The sequence below is a fragment of the Puntigrus tetrazona genome, chromosome 12 (assembly GCF_018831695.1).
Source record: "Puntigrus tetrazona isolate hp1 chromosome 12, ASM1883169v1, whole genome shotgun sequence".
NCBI classification, from domain to species: Eukaryota; Metazoa; Chordata; class Actinopteri; order Cypriniformes; family Cyprinidae; genus Puntigrus; species Puntigrus tetrazona.
The window spans coordinates 14,732,000-14,751,999 of NC_056710.1; the positions used below are offsets into that span (position 1 = coordinate 14,732,000).

General features: G+C 36.4%; 2 protein-coding genes across 4 annotated transcripts in view; both read left to right on the plus strand.

Annotated features, from left to right (window-relative positions):
• narf (nuclear prelamin A recognition factor) overlaps nt 1-7,879 on the plus strand; it is an 8,470-nt gene extending 591 nt beyond the window's left edge. Inside the window, exons 1-12 of one of the 2 annotated variants that reach the window (XM_043253987.1) lie at nt 1-64; nt 511-598; nt 723-788; nt 926-1,063; nt 1,151-1,283; nt 1,939-2,073; nt 2,971-3,089; nt 3,167-3,296; nt 3,529-3,601; nt 3,735-3,872; nt 4,003-4,160; nt 5,064-7,879. The exon at nt 1-64 is cut by the window's left edge and continues 213 nt beyond it. In XM_043253987.1, coding sequence (XP_043109922.1) covers nt 63-64; nt 511-598; nt 723-788; nt 926-1,063; nt 1,151-1,283; nt 1,939-2,073; nt 2,971-3,089; nt 3,167-3,296; nt 3,529-3,601; nt 3,735-3,872; nt 4,003-4,160; nt 5,064-5,314 — 1,431 coding nt within the window. In that variant the 5' untranslated portion in view covers nt 1-62 and the 3' untranslated portion in view covers nt 5,315-7,879. The remainder of the gene's footprint in view (nt 65-510; nt 599-722; nt 789-925; nt 1,064-1,150; nt 1,284-1,938; nt 2,074-2,970; nt 3,090-3,166; nt 3,297-3,528; nt 3,602-3,734; nt 3,873-4,002; nt 4,161-5,063) is intronic. The other variant, XM_043253988.1, reaches the window with a different exon arrangement.
• A 460-nt stretch (nt 7,880-8,339) lies between these two features.
• The window catches only part of slc9a3r1a (SLC9A3 regulator 1a), a 22,610-nt gene continuing 10,949 nt past the window's right edge, over nt 8,340-20,000 (plus strand). The window contains exons 1-2 of one of the 2 annotated variants that reach the window (XM_043253989.1): nt 8,340-9,005; nt 19,762-19,932. In XM_043253989.1, the coding sequence (XP_043109924.1) occupies nt 8,547-9,005; nt 19,762-19,932 (630 nt within the window). In that variant the 5' untranslated portion in view covers nt 8,340-8,546. The remainder of the gene's footprint in view (nt 9,006-19,761; nt 19,933-20,000) is intronic. The other variant, XM_043253990.1, reaches the window with a different exon arrangement.

Below are 20,000 nucleotides of genomic sequence, written 5' to 3' on the forward strand. Positions count from 1 at the left end.
AGACCTACCGCTGCTTCGTCTCCCGGGTTTCCCCTAAACAATAAGGGTTTCATGTGATTTTTATGTAAGTTGGATGGCCTAATTTTTGTTTTGTTGTAGTTTATGTTTTAATTTAGCACTCGGGCGCTCGATAACGTTAGGTTACGGGGCGGTTGGGTAAGTAAATGTCACTGGGTTATCTAAAGAAGCCTCAGAGGTTTTGATGATGTTATTACTCTTATCACGTGCTAAGAAAATGAATGTGATCCTACCGCTTAAGCTGTGATTATATACAAAAGCGTGCAGTTCCTCAAAACAGCAATCAGGTGAAACCGAATGGAGCGTATGTCATGGGAACCTAAAATTATCACATTTCCCTTAAATTGGAGCTTGAAGTTAATAATGGCCCTTTTGCGGCTGTGTTTTAACTCTAACCCCCCTAACTTTAGGTTATAAATGTGTTTGTGTCACGTGACATCCAGAGTTCTCTATAAATGCAGAAAGGGAGACAGTTTTTCATCTTGTTCACAGGGCACTGAACATTTCAGGAGCTCTTCATACAATGTCTGAAGTCAGTATTGGACGGAAGAAAGAAAAGTGTGAGAATTGCACCAAACAGGTAATAATAATCCATTTAACACTGATGTATGAACATTTCTGCAACTTTTGGTTTCCGTCTGAATCTCTCGTGATTTATCGAGTCATTCATTACTGTTTGTTTTCCCCTCGATTTCACCTCGTAGTGCAACAAGAAACAGAGTGATGAAGGTATAAACTCACTGCAGGAGAAAGGTGCTGCCGCTGGAGAGGTATTCGTGACACACTCATCTGATAAGCTGTGGTTTGCATCTGTTGTTTTGTTTGTGTTTGGTCTGGGGGAGGATGAGTGAGCACGTTTGTTTCGGACGTGTGGATGTTGATTATCCTGATGCATGCTTTTCCTCAGGTGAAAGAGTCTACCTCGGTTCAGCAGGTGTTGCTGAGCGCGTGTCTGTCCTGTGACGGCTGCGTATCGGAGGACGAAGGCCAGAGAGTCTCTCAGCAAAATCTGGATGAGATCAAGCATGTGCTCGCCCTCAATAAGGTGCCGTAGCGTAAGCCTGAAAGACGCGGGACTTTGTAAAGATGCATGCGGATGTATCTCACGTTGTTATTTTTGTGTCTTTGGCAGAAATGTGATACTTCGAAGCACAAAATTCTCGTGGTGTCTGTGTGTCCCCAGTCGCTGCCGTTTTTTGCTATTAAATTTCAGCTGGATGTTCCAGCCGCTGCGAGGAAACTATGTGGCTTCTTAAAGAGTGTGGGTACGTCTGGACGCCACATTTGCCTTGAAGTCACTGTCACTTTGCCAACGTCTTTAATCAAAATGTTCACATACTGTCGTAAACATTTGTCATGTGCAGTCTGACTGAGATAACTTTCCTAAATATTTGTACACATCAGTATTAATCCAGTATCTTTTATGTGCTAGTATGTTTTTTTTTTGTATTATTAATTTTTAAAAAACATTATTATTTCACTTTCCTTTATTATATTAATGATATATTTTAGTTAAATATTTAGTAATTTCATCTGATTGTGTGTGTGTATATATATATATATATATATATATATATATATATATATATATATATATATATATATATATATATATATATATATATATATATATATATATATAATAAAACCTAAAAATATAAATAAAACCTAAAAAAAATATATATATTTTTTTTTTTAGGTTTTATTTATATTCTAGTAATTTTAGTATTTTAAGCTTCAGTTAGTTGCCAATTAGACATTTATTTTTAGTTTCAGCTTTTTTTATTGTTTAAATTTCTATTCATTCTACATATGTTTCAGTTAACAGAAATCTTTTTAGTAGTTTTAGCTAACGATGATAACCACGGTACACAAGTTCTTTCATGCTGTTTTAAAGGCCTCTCTCATCTCTCTTCTCAGGGGTTCATTATGTCTTTGACACTACAGTAGCTGCAAGCTTTAGCATTTTGGAAAGCCAGAGAGAGTTTGTTCAGCGTTACCGTCGTAAACATCACGACTCTAATGCCATGCCAATGTTCACGTCCTCATGTCCAGGTAAGGCCAACCTCATAACCACCTGAGCTCATTGACTCGCGTTGTAACTCGCACTGTACACTTTTCTCCGCAGATTTTCACAGCGCTTCGTTTTTATAAAATCTACGTTGGCTTTAAACGCGAGAGAAGTCTGCAGATTGTAACTGGGTCGTTGTATCTTTGCAAATCTCCGGAAAATGATAGTTGAAGTGGCTGCCAACAGACAAATAAGCACCTTTGTTTGAACCTCAAACCTTTTATGCGTTTCTCAAACATTTTGTCTCTAAATGTAGATAAGAGCCAAATGTGGTGCGGTGTGTGAATGTGGGTTGTGTGTGAATGGGTGGGACTGTTTTAGATAGCCATAGCATTCTGCAGCTGTGAGATAGATGAGTGTAAGCTGCCTCACACACCCTTCCTGCACATTTAACAACTTGCTTCCTTACTCTCTGCGGCAATTATTTAATTGTCATCGTGGATATTAATTATTACCTCACTGGGCTGATGTGTTCATCCAATGTGACTTACAGTATGTTTAGTTCAGTGAGAGCTCTCCTCAAACAACCCAGGGCTACATGCCTTGCTTAAATGCAATATTTTGTTACATATAAGAAATGTAATGCTTTTATTCAGCTGGGACACAATAAACTGGTTAGTAGTAGCGTAAATGGGTTTAAGATGCAGTGATTTTGTCATGGTTTGATTAGTGCATAGTTATTGTCAGAGCTTGCATTTTAAACGAATAAAAATAAATCTCACACACTGTTTCATTTTCACATTGCTTACACTTATTTTTTCGGTATGAGCATATCAGTGTTGTCTGATAACGTGGTGGTCAACACTGCTTATTGTTGTCACAAGCTGCTGTATGTAGTAAACATGCAAAGATTAAATGCGTTATTGTGTGTTTTCGTGCAGGTTGGATTCGCTACGCAGAGCGTGTTCTTGGTAGCCTGGTCACGCCACACATCTGCACCGCCAGATCGCCTCAACAGATCATGGGCTCCTTGGTCAAAGACTTTTTTGCCAGACAACAGGTGAGAGGTGTCTAGGTCTGCTCAATTTCTTGTTAATCGTGACAGGAAGAGGCACTGAATGCGTGCTGTCTTTGTAGAAGCTGACCCCAGATCAGATTTTCCATGTGGTGGTGGCTCCCTGCTTTGATAAGAAGCTTGAAGCTGTGAGAGAGGAATTCTACAACAGCATCCTAGAGACCAGAGATGTCGACTGTGTGCTTACGTCAAGTATGAAACACTAGGCTACTTCTCCTGTTACCTTTTCAGATCAATTATTAACCAGCTGCAGGTTTAGGCCATATTAGATTTATTTCTCCTAATATAATACTTCCCTTGTCTGTCTTTTTCCTTCTTGGAAATGATACGCAAAGTCTATTGAATGTTACTGTATAGAAACGGGTTGCATGTTTTTGTGAACTTTGTACTCCTGAAATGACATTGTATGGCTGTTTTTGTTTAGGAGAGATTCTCCACTTAATGGAGCAAAGCAAAGTTACTGTAGAGGAAATGGACTCTGCTTCTTTGGATCACGTGTAAGTTAAATGAACACCATTATATTGGAATTAGAATTACATAGGTCTTGACATTTATCCTACTGAAGAAAGGGCGATCTGAGTCTGGGAAAATAAGAGGCAAACAATCCTGATATGTGTGTGATTGTTTAAGATTTGGTGAGACCAGTGATCCAGGTATGACCAGGCATGAAGGTCGTGGATCCGAAGGCTTCTTGGAGCACATTTTGAAACATTCAGCCAAAGAACTGTTTGGCCTAGACGTCCAAGAGATTGTGTACAAGACCCTCAGGTGAGAAACACAAGAGTCCGTGTTTGATGACTGTAAATGGATCGTATTTCTAATAATCGGTTAATGCTAAATAATGATCATAATATTATCATTCATTGATTTTTATAAACGCCTGTCTTTTTTCTGCTAGGAATCGAGACTTCCAGGAGGTGGCGCTCGAGCGTGATGGAGAGATTCTGCTGCAGTTTGCTGCAGTTTATGGCTTCCGGAACATTCAGACTTTAGTGCACAGGATGAGGAAAGGCAAAGTGCCCTACCAACTAGTGGAGGTGCTGTCCTGTCCTGGAGGTATGAAAATATGATTTTTTTATTTATTTATTTCTCGTTACCAAGCCTGCATTTAAGTTTTTATTTAAATATATATATTTTTTTAAATGTGATTTCAAAGTAGAATTTTAGAATTGCATTTATTTATATATATATATATATATATATATATATATATATATATATATATATATATATATATATATATATATATATATATATATATATATATATATATATATATATATATATATATATATATATTATTCCTTTATCTTAAAATATGTAATATCATTTATACAAATGAGCTTGAGTGATGAACAATAAATAGGTCTTTTTGACTTTTGGTTGGCTCTTTTATCTTTGTACAAATAAGTTTGAACATCTATTATTATTTTAGGGATTGGGTGTCATAGAAAACTTTGCTCGCCAAGGCTGCATTGATTTATTAAAAAATACAGTAATATTATAATATTACAGATTAAAATAAGTTTAAATATTTTCAAACATAATTTGCTGTCATTTATAAAATATTAATGATTTATTGTACTTTATTGAATGTATGTGTTTTTTTTTTTCTTGTTCTTGCTATTTTAGTGGCTAAATATATATATTTTTGGAGGCAACAAATAGCTCAAAAGCCATCATTAAATATCATATATGAATATATTTGTGATATTAAATGTAAAATGATATCAATAATATTAATAATGCTTTAAAAATATTAGTATTCATTATTTGTACATTTATAAATGTTTCTTCTTTGACACTTAAGAGAATGTTTGTAATTTATAAATGATTGGAAATATTGGAAACGTATTGAAATGATGCTGTGAATGTTGCCATAAATATAGCCATTGTTGTTGATCTTTGACCGTAAAAGTACAGTTTCCTTCCTCATCCGTCCTTGTCTTGGACTTTCAGGCTGTTTAAGTGGGCGAGGACAAGCTGAGGGAGAGGGAGGTCGTCCTGATCGAACACTGGTCCAGCAAATAGAAGAGCACTATAGCAGCTTACCTGTCCGTCTGCCTGACACCAACCCAGAGGTCCAGCGCCTCTACCGGGACTGGCTGGACGGCCACGACTCCCCACACGCGCAGCAGTGCCTCCACACTCGGTACAAGAACCACACGCAGCCGTCCTCTCAGATAGTAAATTCTGATATTCAGTGGTGATTGGAAATCACTGATGCATTCCCACACGTCTTGGAACCAAGGTTGGCGTTAAAAGCGCCAATCAAGACTGACTGTTTGTTACCGTCTTAGGCTCGCGTGGACTGCAGTGTGTCTGCGGTTAAAGAACAGTTGAACAGGGGGCCAAACGGGCTTCCCGTTCTGTGCAGCGAAATCAGACTCTGCTTTGCTAATGAGAAGATTTGCATTCGTTGACTAGTTTTCTGGAACATTGACTCCTACGTTACACCTAAATGATGTCATGCATGGTTGGGCAACTAGCCGTCACATAAAAAGTGTTATTAAAATGACAGTAGCAATAACACGAGGCAAAAATATCTGGCTGTTATCAATATTAATTACTGGACCCTGTTATTACGCACTGAAAGAAATACTGAAGGCATTGTGTATGATTATCACTAACTTTAGAAAATGCAAAACTAATACATACTGGCACAGTGAATTAAACAATACCCCTACCATCAATTAAAGCTTCTGTTTATTTATTTTTATAAAAGTCTGTGGAGTAATTTTAACAGACCTGGCAGTGATTTATATAGCTTTGCTCAGATGCATTAAGAACCGTGCTCAAACATTATCCACAACCTTAGATTTCTGCAAAATATGGGATGCGTGTACAAATCTTGCGATTCTCACTTAATATATTGTGACTGATTTATGCCCGAAGTACTGAAGCACATCAAGCGCGTCAAATGCATCTTCAGATTACATATGGGTCCAGTTTAAAGCATTTGTCTGTTTGTAAATGTGACCCTGGACCACGAATCCTGGTCCGAGTCTTAAGTCACTGGGATATATTTGCAGCAATAGGCAAAAATACATTGTATGGGTCAGAATCATCCAATTTTCTTGCTAAAATCTTTAGGATATTAAATAGAGATCATGTTGATTTTTTTTGGTAAATTTCCTTTTGTAAATATATTCACACTTAAATATTAATTAGTAATATGCATTCTAGTAACATGCACATAAGAGCTTCATCTGGACAACTTTAAAGGTGATTTTCAAACAGTTGTCAGACAAATATTGTCCTAGCAAATCATGCATCAATGAAAAGCTCATCTCAGTTTTGAAAAATTGACACTTATGACTGGTTTTGTGGTCCAGGGTCACAAATGTCTTCTAGTGTGATCAGATTATTGGTTTGACTTTTGTTGCAGTTTTCTAATGAGACACTAGATGGCAGAACACACCACTACATATAGACTGATGGACGGCAGTTAGGGCCTAAAATCTCTCTCAGCTGTACCACTTGCTGTGGTAACCTGTTTATGAGCTTATGTTGCAACTGGTTGCTCTGCCACAACATGTTTCTGTGTCATAAAATTCATCACACGTGTAGCTTTATGCGCCACTCTTCAGTCACTGCGATAAAAGATGTGGTAAGCTGATTTTCTTGATATATTTATACGAGGGATAGTATGATTTCATTTGATAAAGTACATAAGCATTTTATGAATGAAAGTCCAAAAATATACTATCCCAGAGTAATAATCAATGAGAAGAAAACGAGCAACGACAACAGATAAGAAAGACCGAACCTAAAACATCTAATACTTAAAAAAATAAGTAGGTAGTAATTATATCAAAGGTAAATAATGATACATGCATAGATAAATAGATACAGTCCAAAAAATGTTATTGAAAGTAAGAAAATGTGGTTTATGATTAAAGATTTAGTAACATTAAGGCTAAATCTTATTTCTCAAATGGAGCAATCTTGCCTTATTGCGCAAACATGCATGTCCTTCCTTGCTTGACCACTTTTGAGCCATTAACCAGTGAAGTGATGTCAGACACACAAGAAGCCAAATTAAGGAGGTAGTATGATTTTGTACTTTGTTGCCGTTCACCCAAGAATTTAAAAAGCAAATGAGTATGCTACAGAGGTGCCCTTTGAACTTTCAGTGTACTTGGAAAAGTGAATCTCATTTGTGATTAAACCGTAACAATATTTAGATATTGTTTATAACTTTGCTGGTGTATGTCGACAGGCAGATAATATCTGAAAGTGAATCAGCAAATCTTTATCTTTTTTACTGCATGGAAAAGGCTGTCGCAGTAACAAGATTATTACAGTGTATTTAAAAGGAAAACTTTTAGTGTCGTTATAGAGATTTCTCATCAAAGCTATACGCTAAAAATCTGATTATAATGACATTGCATAATGACCCCTGTTAGTATATACAAAAAGGAGATATATTAGGAAATTATATGGCAAAATGTTATAATTTTATTCAACCTTGGAATGCCACAGAATTCTAGCTATTACCTGATTCAACCCTGAACTGATCACTCAACTATTATGGATATCATAAAGAAGCGGTTTAGGACTTCTAGAAGAGAATTATTGTTGTTTATAATAATGTGTCCCTATTTAATATGAAATTAAAAAGCCTAGCATAAATATGTTAAAAATGTTTAACTGGTTTTAAACGATAAAACTAAATTAAAATCATAAAAATTAAAAAGGTGTCACTTACCTATCTATATTATATGTCCAATTAATATAACGTTTCTATGAAATAAAATATTTATTGTAATAAACCCATTGCCACCTTTTTTTGTGACCATTTTACATTAGACGGGGTGAAGACAAGAGTATCATATTTAAAATTAATGGCTTATAATAATGTATTTACATTTATATACCAAACTTTGCCAGCAAAAGTCAATACCAACGTTATATCAGTTTACAATGAGTTATTGGGGTAATACTTATAACTGAGGTTGAAATAAATTTCTTCTACTTTCTTTGTTATTAAATATCGATGAGGATATTTTGCTGCCATAGGCCTATCAAACATCAGCTATTCGGAAAGATATAACAGGAAGACCTCAACACCCCCTTGAGGCCGAACCTGTCGATTATTGTTTAACAGCGGAAGAAGAAAAGCAAACTCGACCAACAGCATCGTCAACAGGATCCAAAGACCGCAGCTCCTCTGAAACCGTGTCAGAGAGCTCGCGTGACGTGCTTTTGATTGACAAGCGAAAGTTCCAATCAGTGAAAGTAACAGACGGGGGCGGGTCCGCGAAGCGCTGACTGTCTGCACTTCAAAGAAAACTGCGATTTGACTTACAGTGTCGCAACACGCCGAAGACGAGGAGTGGGCGGCGCGGACTTTTCTCTCCACATAGCCACTTTTCGTTGTTGCCTCCAACTTTCAGTTGAGCCGGACTGCTGCTTTCGTGTAAGTCTCAAAGTTTCGAAATGTCCAGCGACCTCAGGCCAAAGCTGTGCGTCTTAGAAAAAGGGGACAACGGCTACGGCTTTCATCTCCACGGCGAAAAGAACAAGCCAGGTCAGTTCATCCGGCATGTGGAAGACGACTCTCCCGCCGCCGAGGCGGGTCTGATGGCCGGGGACAAACTGGCGTTCGTGAACGGGGAGAATGTGGAGGACGAGAAGCATCAACAGGTGGTGTCCCGCATACGAGGCATCGCGGGCAAGCTGGAGCTCATCGTGGTGGATGCAGAGACCGCGAATCTGCTGCAGAAGCACAACTTGAAGTGCAAGAAAGAGTATGTGACCGACGGGATACCGATACCGAGCAGTGCCGCTGAATCGGACCACGAAGAGGAGATGAAGAACGGAACACCAAGGGAGTCCACCCCCGTCCCGGAGACAAATGGGGAGATACGCATGGAAAGACTGAGCGTGAGCTCCAAGGTGAGTTCAGCAGCTTTCATGAGCAAATTTACATCGCTTAAAAAGTCCTTTTGCGTTTTAATCCGCGAACAAGCCGGGTCTTCTTCACGTGCGTCAAGTTCGACAGGTGTCACTGCACAATATAATTCATAATATTAATAGTGTATATGTGGGTTAATTTCAGATAAGGATGTTCGTGATCATTAACAATGAGAGATCTCACCGAATAAATGGTTTGCATGCGTTCATGTATGTTTCATACCTAAATCTTTTCCACATATATTCTGATTTTGTAACTTAAAATATATAAAAAGTTGTGTTATCATTAAATTTGAATTGGGCTTTAAATACACTGGAGTTGGGCTTTAAATACCTTTTATGTTAACAATCATTTTCAGGATTTTTTTATTAGACTTTTTATGTCTGGCTGGAAAGTTTAACTTTAAGCCCCATAAAATCTATCAAAATTGTTTCTATTTAAAAAAAAAAAAAAAAAAAATAAAATCTTATCATAGAAGATGTGTAATTGGGGTAATTTAGTATGAATCGCATTTTGTAGTGTAACTTTTGAATGCCTTTAATAGATTGAGACAAACATCACTGAATATCCTACTAATATTATAGCCTGCTAATATGTTATTACCAGCAGAGCTTAAGAGGTCGTGTTGTCCATAGAAAAGCTCACTTGTACATGTTTTACGTTTCATTGCACATTGTTTGATGACCAGGCCACTTGTTGATATGTGCCCATAACAACACAGTGTTTGTGTGGTGGGGACATGAGCAGGTGCGGCCCTTCTGAAATGTTTGAGGACATTTAAATGTTTCAAATCAGATATTCTTTGTGTCACGTCGCAGGTATCACTGCTTTTCACATCGCTTCCAGTCTTACCTGTCAGACATAATGACAGTCTGACATGTTTTCTGCCTTTTTGGGGACAATACCTCATCAGCTGCGTTGACCAGTTTTCATCGCATCGTAGACAGCGAAGGCCCGAACACTTAATGAATAATACTGTTAATATTTCTGCACAGTAAAATGACTAAAACGTTAGTGGTAGTCACCAGTAAATGATAATAGGTTTCTGATAAAAGCTATGAGGAAGAAGTGGACACATTCTTCTCATAGATCAGATAGACGTCATATTGAGTCTCCTAACAGGATTCTTTGATCATTTACCACCATTGAAGTTTTATGATTATGTAACCATGCGCAGTGTATAGGTCATTTACATGGCTTTCAAGTGATACAACATTTTTATGTAACGCAGTACAAGGTCTGCAAGTGATTTGCGCCAATTGTGCAATAAGAATGTAAAAAGCTTTGTCTTCATTCCTGTGATGTTAATCTAAGGGCCTTTAGTGGGCAACATTCTCTTTCATGGGACATTTCATTTTATCCTGTTACTACAGAGATACTCCACCCAGAATTATGATTCTGTCACTATTTACTTACTCTCATGTCATTCTGTTTGACATTTCTTCTGTGGAATATTGAAAATATTTCTTTCTTTTTTACATGATAGAAAATGATGACTGATCCCTTTTTATAAGGATGTTCTGTTATTCAAATTCATTTAAGTCATCGGGTTCAGCGTCAAGCTCATTCTATTGTCAACATTTCAATAGAGCTCTATTAGCTTAATGGTAAATGAAATGACCAGTCTTGAGTTGTAATTGTTCGAGCTGAGGACAAAAGCCAGCAGACTAAGCTGACCCCAATAAAAGTTTCAATCCCTTGCCTTGAAGATCCTTGAGCATTGAAGGGAGTTATTGTGGAAAGTTACTCTTTGTTTAGGTGCAGAAGTGAGATTAGAGAGAATGAAACCCACAGAGCAGGATTGAGATCTTTCTATGTAACAGATTCTGATGTGCCATCTGGCTCGGAGAGGTTACAGAAGATCAAACCTAATAAAGCAACCAACTCTATTGCACGAGTGGTTGCTCAAATGATGCGAATTATTAAGAAATATCGGGGGCTCCGAATAGTGTAGTTTTTGCACAGGCACTTATATTTTGTTCAGAAAATCTGGTTACAAGGTACTATAGAAGGCAAATCTGTTTCTGGAAGTGCAAGCACAGCAAAAGCAAATGCCAAGTGTGCAGTTTTGATGCTAGTTATTGTTTTACATAATAGCATACAGGCCAGTGTTTGTCACTTCCTTTTCTAATTTAGCTGCATGAGCTAGAAATAACTTTTAATTATCATAACCTTGGCGGACCAGAGAAGGCCTCTGCTCAATAACAGTTATTTAGAGTCCCTGGAACAATATGGATTGTAATCACATTTCTTTCCAGCAATTATCAAAGTGTTTTTGAAGCCCTCAGTTGACCATGAATGGCCCTTCTGTTGTGTCGTTTTCCTCTCACCCTCCTGCGTCCCATCCTTCCTCTCTGTGATCATTCAGAAATGAAATGCTGCTGGAGGGAACATCCTTGGATCGGCTGTCAGTTAAACCCAGACTAAGCTTTGTTCTTGATGGCAGTGCCCTGCGGGATGCTGTTTACTTACTGAGATGAGTTTTCAGAGCGGATTACACTCAGACAGCTTGCTCTCATTGTGTTTGGCAATAAATGATGTAAAAGACGCAGAACAGATGATTTCTAAAAATTAGATCTGTTTCTGAATCTGGCAAATAATTCTCTGATAGCAGTTCCTTGGCATAACTCTTCAGAAATGCAGGTGTTTTGGGAAGAAAAGAAAGGGTGTGTTTCGTTGGAACAATCCTCAATAGTTTGCTTTGATTCTATTTATAATAAGTGGCATGTGATGATATATCAATCACTACATTGTGTGCTTGTCATTCTGTGTGTTTGCTGTGACGGAACTGTGCTGTTGATTCAGTGTTGATTCAGTCTATTATTTAGCTTAGCTTCATTTTAAGTGGACGATGAAAAGATGGAAGTGGCCGATGTCAAAAATGCCAATGTTTTTCTAATACAGTTACAGTTATAGGTTGGTTAAAGTGGTTGTAATCACTGTAGAGTCCTTGGTATATCACATGACTATCCAATCTCATGGAAGTCTGTGTAAATAGTACGGCAAATAAAAATTTGTGTTATTGATACACAAAACTTTGGCGTGTATATAATACTCAATGGGTAGGATTAGGGGTAGTGGTAGATGCATATTATATTAATAGCAATAAATTTATATGCATGCCAAACACATGGGTGTCATATATACGGATCAGTCCATTTTTGCCTATTAATACTACAAGTTTTCGTTTTTTTTTTTACTTGGTGTACTATTATATGCCTTTTTATGAGATTGTGCTCCATATGATATTCTTCCAGCTAACTGTCTCACTTTTTTCAATTTAGGGTTGGTTAGGAATTTGAGCAAGATGTATTAAAATGATTGTTGAAAATATTCTAAATGTCTAATTTTTCATTTGTGCTATGGATATGAATGTTTCCTTAAATTATACAGCTTATTTAGGAGAGCTTTTTCGCTAGTTTTCTAAGTAGTAAGTAATCACATGTGATTTTTGACTGGTAGTGATTGCAGTTGACAGAAAATCTCACACATTTTTACTTTTACCATAAACTAAAACCATATGCACTAATATCAAGTAATTTTATTTAACTTGGGCAGGTTAGCAGCCATTTAGCAATTAGCTATCAGTGGCATAGATCGCAACAAACCAAAAACCTTCTGAATACCTTAGCAACTGCATAGAACTACCTTGGAAACCACTTCTAACATTATCATTATATCACTGAAACAGAGTTCTTATGCACAAGTTTACATTTTTTCAGTAAAAAATGGTTTAATCTTTGACAACAATACATTCCAGCAGACACAATACAGCCACACGTTCACTAGATGTTCACCACAAAAAAAATTCAAAAGTAAAGACTCAAGCTAAATGTGTAACTCTGCGAGAGAGGGAGGGATGCTCACACATTTGAATTAACCACTTCCTTGGTTACAAGATCGCTGTTTTTCCTGCTGTGGTCTTGTAGCATTTTGAGATGACAAGAGCTGTTATACCAATCACATCAGGCCTCACCTCACCGCTCTTGCTACCAGTGTGTGTATTTTGCTGTTGGTTGGCAGTTTTCAAATCTCTATAGGTTAATCATTGGCTGTGGAGTTTTGCAAGTTCACATCTCGGATCCGAAGCCTCGGACCTTAAAATATATTTACGATTACTTTGCCAGCTCTGCTTATCTTCACATTTATGCAATCTTTGTTGCGTCATACTATTAAAATATGCTCCTTTATTGCGTTTGCTTGAACCGATACGCCAGCACACCACATGGCGTAAATAAACTTTGTTTACTTGGATAACCCAGGTTATGCTTAAGGATAATTATTGTTTTCAATCACCAGTTCATGTTTCACCAACCCTACCCCAGTCCTTCAAGAGTTGAGCAAACCAAGGACAAGATTATGAGTTACTAAAGTGAGCTATAAAGTAATTAACCTTTGTATCATCGATCTGTAGTATCTTTATAGGGCTGGTGGAGGATTTACTAAGGCCTGCCGTGAGCTGGAGATGGGTTAGATTAGGGCCTTTCCACACTCGGCTTGTGACAAACAGGTTTACTTAATGGTATGCGACAGTTCCCAAAAATAAAAATTCCATCATTCCTTTTACTCACCCTCAAGTCGTTCCAAACCTGTATGACTTTCTTATTTCAGTGGAACACAAAAGAAAATTGTCAGTAGTTTATTTTGAACCATGCCGACTTTGTAATGTGGATTGTATACATAAACTGTTTTTTTTTTTTATTGTGTTTCACAGAAGAAATTGGGTAAAGACGTTTGGTATGGCATTGATTTTTTTATTTTTATTTTTTAATTTTTTTTTTGTGTTAGTAATCTGAACACATATATGTGTTTTCAGATACATCCTCATTACGGATTGATTACCGTATTAATTTTTTTACATTCTTTACATGCAAAAACTAGCACATATTTGAAAAATGATGAAATTGTTTGCTGCTTGCTGTGGTGTGAGTCTGTCCCCATTTGAGGAAATATCATGATGAGTTTGCGCACTGCCATACATGTCGTAATGATCTGATGTTATGATGCACAATCTTTAGGCAATATAAATAGGAATGCACGAGTTGATAATACTTTTATGCAATGTTGCACTCTTTTTGAAACTGCAAACTAAGTAACCACAGTGCAATATTTGAAAATTCTATTTTTGCTTACTTGAAATCAACAAGAATACTTCTCTGTGAGAAGGCAAATAGAGATAAATTTAAAAGTAAAAAACAAAACAAAAAAAAAAACTGTTATGTCACGGAGACTGATAATGAATGAAGGTCTTTGTCAGATACTGCAGTTTAAAATGACTCTACTCCACATCTACTGTGGACAGAAGAAAATTATTCCCTCTGCTGACTTCAGCTTCCTATATTGAATAAACCAAAGGCAAAAGGAGGCCTAGAGGGAGACCATCTAGTAAAGAGTACATTCTATAAAGGAATTCTACGCTTTCAAAAAGGAACTCTGTGGATTTTATATATAACAGCGAGATCAAAGAGTTCCATCACCTACTGTATTTTGGCATGCCATATTAAATGCTATTTTATTGTTAGAAACTAGTTCCGTTGTGAGCTTGAATGCCTGATGACAAATAAAGAATATTTCAGTTTTTGTTGAGGTTGTTCTGCCCTGCTCGTAAAACTGGTCACAAAGCAGATGATCTCAATTTAAACCCCTGCTCTTATGAGTAATCAGACACAGATCTCTATTAAGCTCATATCAAGTATCTCCTGCCAAACGGAAACTTTTTTTTTTTCCTAATCATAATTTTAAAAGTAGTTTGTACATTTGCGTAATAGACCATTCAGTACCAAATAAGAACATACATGATTAACAAGCTATTTAATGAAAACACGCACAAAAAATTACATATGCTGTAAAAAAAAAGCCAATAATTGTTTCAACTTGAAATAACTTGTTACCACGCTGCCTTCTGGGTAACAGGTTATTTCAAGTTGAAACAACTATTGTTTTTTACAGTGTATGAAGGCAAAATAGTTTGTGTATGATGTGTTTTGGGAATATTCTTTGAATGATTTTTTTATTGTCATAAAAAATATGTCACAATACAAAGTATTTGCAATTCTGAAACAGGCTTCATTCCTTTTTATTTTTGGGATGAAATACGACCCAGGTGTGTTCTCGACAGAGTTTGTGACATTCACCACAGCGCGTCCCAGATCATACATCTCTCATTTGGGTGTAATTCTCTTCACGTAGATTTGATAAGATTTCTTTAATAAAATCACACCGCAGTGTTCCAGGGATCTTATCAAAGCGGATGATGTCATCTTTGCATCGAGTATGTGTGGGCCCCTGCCAAACCCTTCTCAGAGATAGCAGTCCACACCCAAGCCCTTTCCCACACTCCCACAATTCTCCCCTTACTCGCACTCGACACGGCCAAACACTGAAATGCCAGAGCCATCAGCTCTCCTCGTCCAGTGCATTCTTTTGCTTTTGCTTTTCACTGGGTGGCAAGGCAGCAGGATTTCCCTATCTTAAAAAATCATCTCATCTGCTTAGTTAATACTTTCCGATGCAAATTTGGTTACGAAAAAAGAGCGGCCTTGGGTGGAGGAGTTAGCAGAGGTTACGTGTAATTGGTTATGAAGAAACAAGAAAAACCAATATAGCGATAACATTCTGTGGCTTTATCGGACAGCTTTGTGTATCTTATCACAGCAGGGGTGTATCATTTAGTACATGCTGAGCTATCTCCTGTGTCTACTTGTGCACATAGCATCAGAGGCATTTAAAAACATTGTGACTGTCACACGTGTTTCACGAAAGATGCACGAAAGAGCGGATAACATTGTATAATATTCCTGACTGTATGTCCAGGACATTGCGAACCTTCTGTCAAACATGGTCAGACGTGGCTACAGCACTTTGGCAGGAAAGGTGCAGTTTTGCTGGGTGAAATAAGACCTAATCTTAGTCTCTTGCCAGTTTGGTCAGTGCTTAAAGCCAAGAACTTGTTTTGTAACCCATGCACCACATTTGAGCTGGAAAAATGAGCGATACCTCAAATTGTTGTGAAGAAAGACATCTCTGTAGTTTAAAGTGAGCAGCATGTCACACCACACCACAAGCACTCGGGGTTGTTTATGGTAATTATCTTATGGTGCTATATACTCTGTTTTTATCTAGAGCCAAACACGCTTTATTCAAGCCCATTCCATTCTGTAGCTTCTCTCCCCCGCTAAAGACAAAAAATGCTACAAGAGCTACAGATGCTGTGGTTATTTTAAGAGCAGTAGCAGAAACACAGTGAGCAGAAGTGCAGAACAGATTCATTTTTTATTTGTCATACATGTATGATCACGACTGCTCAAATAAGCCAGGTTTACATCTACAAAAAAATCTACATTTTAATTATTTGTAGATGGCATGGAGATGCAAAAAGACAGATACAACGCACCCAAAAAGTTATTTACCACAACATTCTTCATCACGTCAAAGCAATCAGTTGCAATCAATTAAATGATTAAAAAAAAAAATTTGAGCAAATATAACTGTGTTTATCTTTTTGCATTTCTTTGCTCCTACAAATAATTCTCCCAATGATAACATTGTTTATTATTATATACACATTACAATGCTACATTTATCATCCATGAACCTTGTCTGTCTGAACAGTCAGAGTCATGAATGTATGACAAATAAAAATAATTGTCTGTTTTGCTATTTTTATTTTTTATAGTCTTATCACTTGCAACGTTTCAACCACAATTGGTCTTCATCAATGTGAAATGTTGCAATTAATAATAATAAAAACTATTTAAATAACGCTATACTGGTCTTTTTGCATTTCTAGTAAGCTTCAATGACTTTTGGATGAGCACATTCTACTTTAAATAGATAGGAAGATCAGAAGGGATGCTCATGATGAAAGCATTTTGATTATTGTGTACATTTTGGTTTATTTTTGGTAAATAATCTTAATAATACTAATAGTAAATAGTAATAGTAATGGTAGAAAATTATACAATTAGTCTAGACTTAAAGAGGAAACCACAGTATTTTTTTTCTGTCACACGGCCTTCTGCCATTCATATTTTTACATTTAGATACTATACTTCTCTATAGTGAGCAGCAAGTCTTTTAACTGGCCACTTTCATCCAAAGTGACTTACAGTAAGTACACTTATAACAGGGGCGGTCTCTCCGGGGCAGTCTGGGGTTAAGTGCTTTGATCAAGGGTACAATTGGTAATAGCTCACGGCTCTGATTACCAGGCCTTGTTTTAACCACTTTGTCACACTGTCTACAAACCATCCCCAAACAGAACTCCTCAGTCGCAGCCTTGTGTTCAGCAGGAGGGATTAAACTCTTAGCCTAACATATGGCCTCTGCTGGCTAAGCCTATGCTAATCAGAGCTCAGATAGGTCTTGCCTTTGCATAGTCACCTGTTAGAAGCGTTCTTCCTTTCATTACGGGCTACAGTCAGGCACGTTTTCTTTGGGGGACAGTAATGAGGATACCTTTGCCGTTGTCAGCTGTATCTGTGACCTGTGGTTAGCCTCCAGCTAGTGTTTTCTGAAGAGTGGGTATTGTTAATCGTGTCGAGCACATTCAGTGACCCTAGCCCTAACCCCTTCACTCTGCATCGCTATCCGGTTTCCCAGAAGAGCAGGCCTCCCGGGGAGTATGTAGCCTGTACACTGCAGCTTTGTACTGCTGCGGTGGTCATGTCAGTATTGACATACCAAGAGAACCTTGGACCCACTTCACCTTTGTAGCAAATTGTTTAGCAGTGGGTCTGGATCAGTCATCGTGGTGCCTGTAATCATTTTGAGCTAGCTTTTTACAGCATTAAACAGGTTAATGTAAATATTACAATTACTAATCATGATTAGTCTCATAAATTGTTTCATTGTATCGTGTTTGGTTTTCGTTTCATTCATCATGTTTTGGAATATGGGAAAACACAAGTATGGCCCTCCATCACACACCGCAGAATTTGCTAAATTTTGGATGAATACATCAAAAATTTGTCACTACACATAAATCAATGCAATATAGGCTAGTGTCTGTGAACATCTAATATATGAGTACATGAACACATGAATCTAGAACTGCTCTGAGAACTTTCTTTCAAGAAAAACTATCGTCATAAACGCAGAAACTTAAAGGTCTTCACAGCAACCTGTCAAAATAAAAGTTTGGTTTAATGTAAAATATATTATTTACTATAATGAAAGTACTTCTAATACTAAGAAAATGATTATTAGAAAAAAGGACTATTTTCTTGAAAATGTATTTACCAAGAAAAAAGTAGTACATAAAAGTATTTCCAAAAAACTATATAAAAATTTAAATTAACAGAAACTAAATTAAAAAAAAAAAAAAAAAAAAAAAAAAATATATATATATATATATATATATATATATATATATATATATATATATATATATATATATATATATATATATATATATATATATATATATATATATATTATTTTATTTTTTTATTATTATTTTATTTATTTACTTTTAATAAATTTCATACATTTTAAATTGCATAAGTTGTATTATTTCAATTAATTAAACATGCTTTTTACAATTCAGTTTAATCAATTTCATTAAAACAGAGACTAGAAAAATTTAAAAGGAAAAAATGGAATCCAGAAACAACAACAAAAAATAACAAAACAATTTCAGTTTTGTTTCTAACAAAAACTATTTCTAACAAAAATTTAATAAATAAAAAAATAAAATGGATTTCATAGGGCCCTTACATAAGCCAACACATTAGTCTATATCAGCTATAGCTATGTTGTTGTTTATAATATTTTAAAATAATTAATAATAATCAACTGCAGTAGTAGATTTTTATTTATATTATTATTTTTTGTTTTAGTTCAGCATGTTTTATTTTAAAATATTGTAGCTTTTTTTATGATGAATGTGTACTTGAGCATTATTTCTAGGAATCTGTGGGAACATAGAAAACACTAGATTGTAAACCACACAAAAACTATATTATGTAATAATTTTAATAGAATTCTTTAACAAACTTGAACAAATTTCCTTCTGTATTTATTGTCATACTTTCCCAGCTACAGAGCTGTGTGTCATCTGTAGATCAATATGTACATGTGCACAGCAGGTAGATGTTGGGTTTCTTATCTGTATAATTTCAGCCGTATATTATAGACAGGTTTGCTAAAGAGGGAAGTACACAGATGACAGGTCAGTTTCGTTACTTCTACTTTTCAGTGCTTCATCTCGGGATGGTGACATACTGAGTCCTCTTCGAAATGGTATACAGGTTATTTCTCACTATTAATCAACTGCTTTGTGGATTTTCTACATTTTTGTACATTCTGTGTTTTTGTTTAGATAGTGTCGCTCAGATTTTTGTGGAAGCTTAAAGGTTTCAGGAAGCAGGTGACTACTACAGCTAACATGTATTGCTTTCGGTGGATGACTTAGCTTTGGGAAGTTCTTTCTTTTGTACGTTATGCAAGTTTGTAAAATGATGAAGGGTTGATTGATTTGAATCATATATATATATATATATAATTTCTTCATTTATTGGAAGATGTGGTTGCAGTGAAGGGAATTAGAGATGCCGCTTTCTTCGAAAGTACTTATCTGTAGTTTACATTTGAAAGAAGTATCTTATCATGAAATCGATATGTATTTGATATCTTGAAATGTTCTCTTTATTTATACATTCTGCTTTGTGTGTTTAGCATGTATCAGTGTATCAGCTGTTTTCATAATTTCCTTCCCTATTTACTGTCTGTTTACAGGAATCAAAGAACGAGCTGCGTCCACGTCTCTGTCACATGAAAAAGGGTGCCACCGGATATGGCTTCAACCTGCACACAGAGAAGTCAAAACCTGGCCAGTACATCAGGGCGGTGGATGAGGACTCCCCAGCAGAGAAATCTGGACTTCGGCCCCAAGATAAAATAGTGGAGGTATAATGCACCGTATTTAATCAGTAATTTAAACAACTGTGTGTGTACTTGAGGAATGTGTGGTAATA